This window comes from Gossypium hirsutum, chromosome A03 (assembly GCF_007990345.1).
Source record: "Gossypium hirsutum isolate 1008001.06 chromosome A03, Gossypium_hirsutum_v2.1, whole genome shotgun sequence".
NCBI classification, from domain to species: Eukaryota; Viridiplantae; Streptophyta; class Magnoliopsida; order Malvales; family Malvaceae; genus Gossypium; species Gossypium hirsutum.
The window spans coordinates 75,673,975-75,676,950 of NC_053426.1; the positions used below are offsets into that span (position 1 = coordinate 75,673,975).

General features: G+C 33.0%; 1 protein-coding gene across 2 annotated transcripts; it reads left to right on the forward strand.

Moving 5' to 3' along the window:
• Positions 1 to 311: 311 nt before the first annotated feature.
• Positions 312 to 2,976, forward strand: LOC107942779 (NADH dehydrogenase [ubiquinone] 1 beta subcomplex subunit 7). 2 transcript variants are annotated; one of them, XR_005916230.1, is made up of 3 exons: positions 312 to 852; positions 1,463 to 1,559; positions 2,774 to 2,976. XR_005916230.1 is itself a non-coding variant. In XM_041097661.1 (2 exons), the coding sequence occupies exon 1, from the start codon at positions 532 to 534 to the stop codon at positions 838 to 840; it is 309 nt and encodes a 102-aa protein (XP_040953595.1). In that variant the 5' UTR covers positions 312 to 531; the 3' UTR covers positions 841 to 852; positions 2,774 to 2,976. The 2 variants fall into 2 exon arrangements, 1 of the variants encoding a protein (XP_040953595.1); XM_041097661.1 differs by lacking the exon at positions 1,463 to 1,559.

Consider the following 2,976-nt stretch of genomic DNA (forward strand, 5'->3'; position numbering starts at 1 on the left):
ACTCTCAAATCATTAAAATTAAAATTAAAATTACTAATAATATTATTAGTATGACCTAATAAATCATGTTTATATTTTATATTATCATTAAAATTATTTTATATTCAATTAATATTTTTAATAATTTATTTCACTTTACAATTTAGTTATTATTAATTACATTTTAATATAAATATATAAGATTTATAAAGACATTTTATAAAATAAATAATTGTGATTTAAGTAACATCATAAAATTATATTAATTATTTTATAAATTTGGACTTTGAAGTGGATTTATTTTCAACTCGGGCTAAATTGATCTCAGACCTACTCAGATTCAAATCATTTAGAGCTCGTTTCGGAATGTACAAAGGTTCAGGCTGGGGCTGTACTGCGAGCTCTACATCAAACCATTCCAATTTACTTTGGGCTTACTTTAGAAAAAGGAGCTAGCCGATAGTTACCTTGGAGTTGGACTCCGAGTTCAAACAAAGCATTTTCATAACCCAATTTTTTTTCTTCAAACACAAATCAAAGGGAGAAAAAAGAATGAAAGTGGAGGGTTCATCGAAGAAGATGATAGCAACACAAGCAGAGATGGTGGAGAACAAGGTCCACATCCCGTACAGGGATCAATGTGCACATCTTCTCATCCCGCTCAACAAGTGCCGCCAAGCCGAGTTTTACTTACCTTGGAAATGCGAGATTGAACGCCACTCCTATGAAAAGTGCGAGTACAAGCTCGTCATGGAGAGGATGCTGCAGATGCAGAAGATCCTTGAAGAAGAGGCCAAATTGAAACAGGCTGGGAAACAGGGCGTTTCTGTTCCTCTCATTCCCAAAACTGCTAATGCTTAAGCTGGGTCCAGGGTCAGTCAAATTTTCTTTTCTTTTTGTTTCAATTTCTTTTATATATAATTTAATAACTGGATATTTATCTATTGACGTTTTTGTTTATAGTTTGTTGATGGGTTCATTGATCTTTGTATTAAGGGTTGTTTAAGTTCCAAAATTTTGGGGTTTTTAGCTATGTTAAATTTTTGTTTTTTTCTTTCTTAGTTGGCATGATGGATTGGTTTAACTTTTTTAGGGCTTTGTTTTAATCAAGGTTGGCTGCCATATGTTCGATAGAATTTTCCTGTCTGCTCTTATGATTGAAATTGAAGCGTTTAACCCTTTCTATCCATCTGTTGGATATAAGATTAAAGGATATGAGACTCTGTTTCTCCCTTGTCAATACTAATGATGTTTTTACTGGTTTCCTGTTTTCTATTAAGGGACTAATTTTAATTTGGTCTATTTATAGTAGGGTGTAGTGATTTGGGGGTTTATTTGTTTGGTTCTTGAGGCATTTGATTGGAAAGAAAAGGTAAACTGGAATGTGTCCGTATCAATCAGTTTCTGCTTTGGGGTCTTTTTGTCCATGGAATTTTTGTTTGATTTAGATTCTCATTTTGAAGATTTTTGAAATTGGTATTAGGTTGTTCTTGTCTAATGACTCGAAATATGGTGGGGGGATTCTCGTAGTGAGATTCAGAACAACATGCATTCTGGATAGCCCCCGTAGATGGCTTTGAGTAAGACTATTAACAATCAAGATTTTTTTGGTCCTTGGTTATTGGGATTGCGTATTATGCTTTGAGAGTAATTCGATATATTCTTGATACTTTTTTTTCAGTTACCTGTATGTTCCTGTTTAGTAGGTGTAGCCAATGGAAATTTTTTTATTATGGGCAGTATATGGCAATGTAAAGAAGAAATAGGAGTTTAACAACAAAGCACTGAATTCATACATGCAGATGCATAAAAGTGGAATATCCCAGTTATTTACCAAACATGAGTTCTGATTTACCATTATTTAGTTTGATTGTTCTTGCTTGTTCCCCTCAAGTGGTGCTGGTATCCTAGGAGATCTGGGCTAGTGAATATAATATTGTTGCTGTTTTAAATCCAAGATATAGCCTTATGTTTAGAGCATGAAAGGAACATAATAAAGAGTAAAGAACTTGTATGCAGCTACCTGTTTGATGATGCATTGTGCTGATAATAATCTCTATGTTGATGGAAATGTTTGGTCAATGTTTGACAGTACTTTATAAGTTTAGGGAATGTATCTATTTCTTGACAATAATATTATAGTAGCAAAAGTCTTGCGTTGATTATAAGTATTGGTCGACATCAGGTTCAGGGTTCAAACCCTAGATAGCCCCTTCCCCTTCCACTCTTAACAATTGGCCAAAAGAAAAACTTAATTGAAGGAACAAATATGATATTTGCAAATTCTGAAAGCACAAGAATGTCATACTCACAACAATGCCTAGATTAGAAGCTGAAATTAGGCACTAGTTATACTTGTTTCGGTTTTTCACTTGCCTTAGTATAGTACTCTTAAGTCCTAAGTACAAACTTTACTGATGTTACTGCAAAAGTCTATTTCAGCAGCTTTTAGGTACATTTCCGGTCATTTAACTAAGTAAAACAGTAAGTCTAGCGTGCAATATGTTTCCATGGGCAACAAAATGAATGATCCAAATTTAAGAATTATTGACTTTCCAGAAGATTCTTTACATATAGAAGAATAAAAAAAGATGGGTGCAATGCAATTTTGTTATGTTCAGTCTCGAAATAATTTAGTTGCTAATAATACATTCCAACAGATATTGTTTTTCAATTTTCAGATTAATATTTTATTTGGCTTTAGTTTTTGTAATATTGCTCTTAAAGATTTAATGATTTTCTTTTTCATTTGCCATGAGTTCTGCTTATAATACCCTGTTTAAAAACATGGCAGGAAGGTTTAGACAGCTTTGGTGGATATTTGATGTTTGTCACCTGTCTGGGAGAAATTTGAAACTGTTTGTTGTGGACGAATGTAAGGACTCTATTTCATTTGTGATCTGTCATCAGCTCATCAACTTTGTTTATGGAATAAAGTTGCTCATCAAAGTGGACATGTTCTTTTTCAGATATATTTGTAACAATGGTTTTCACTTA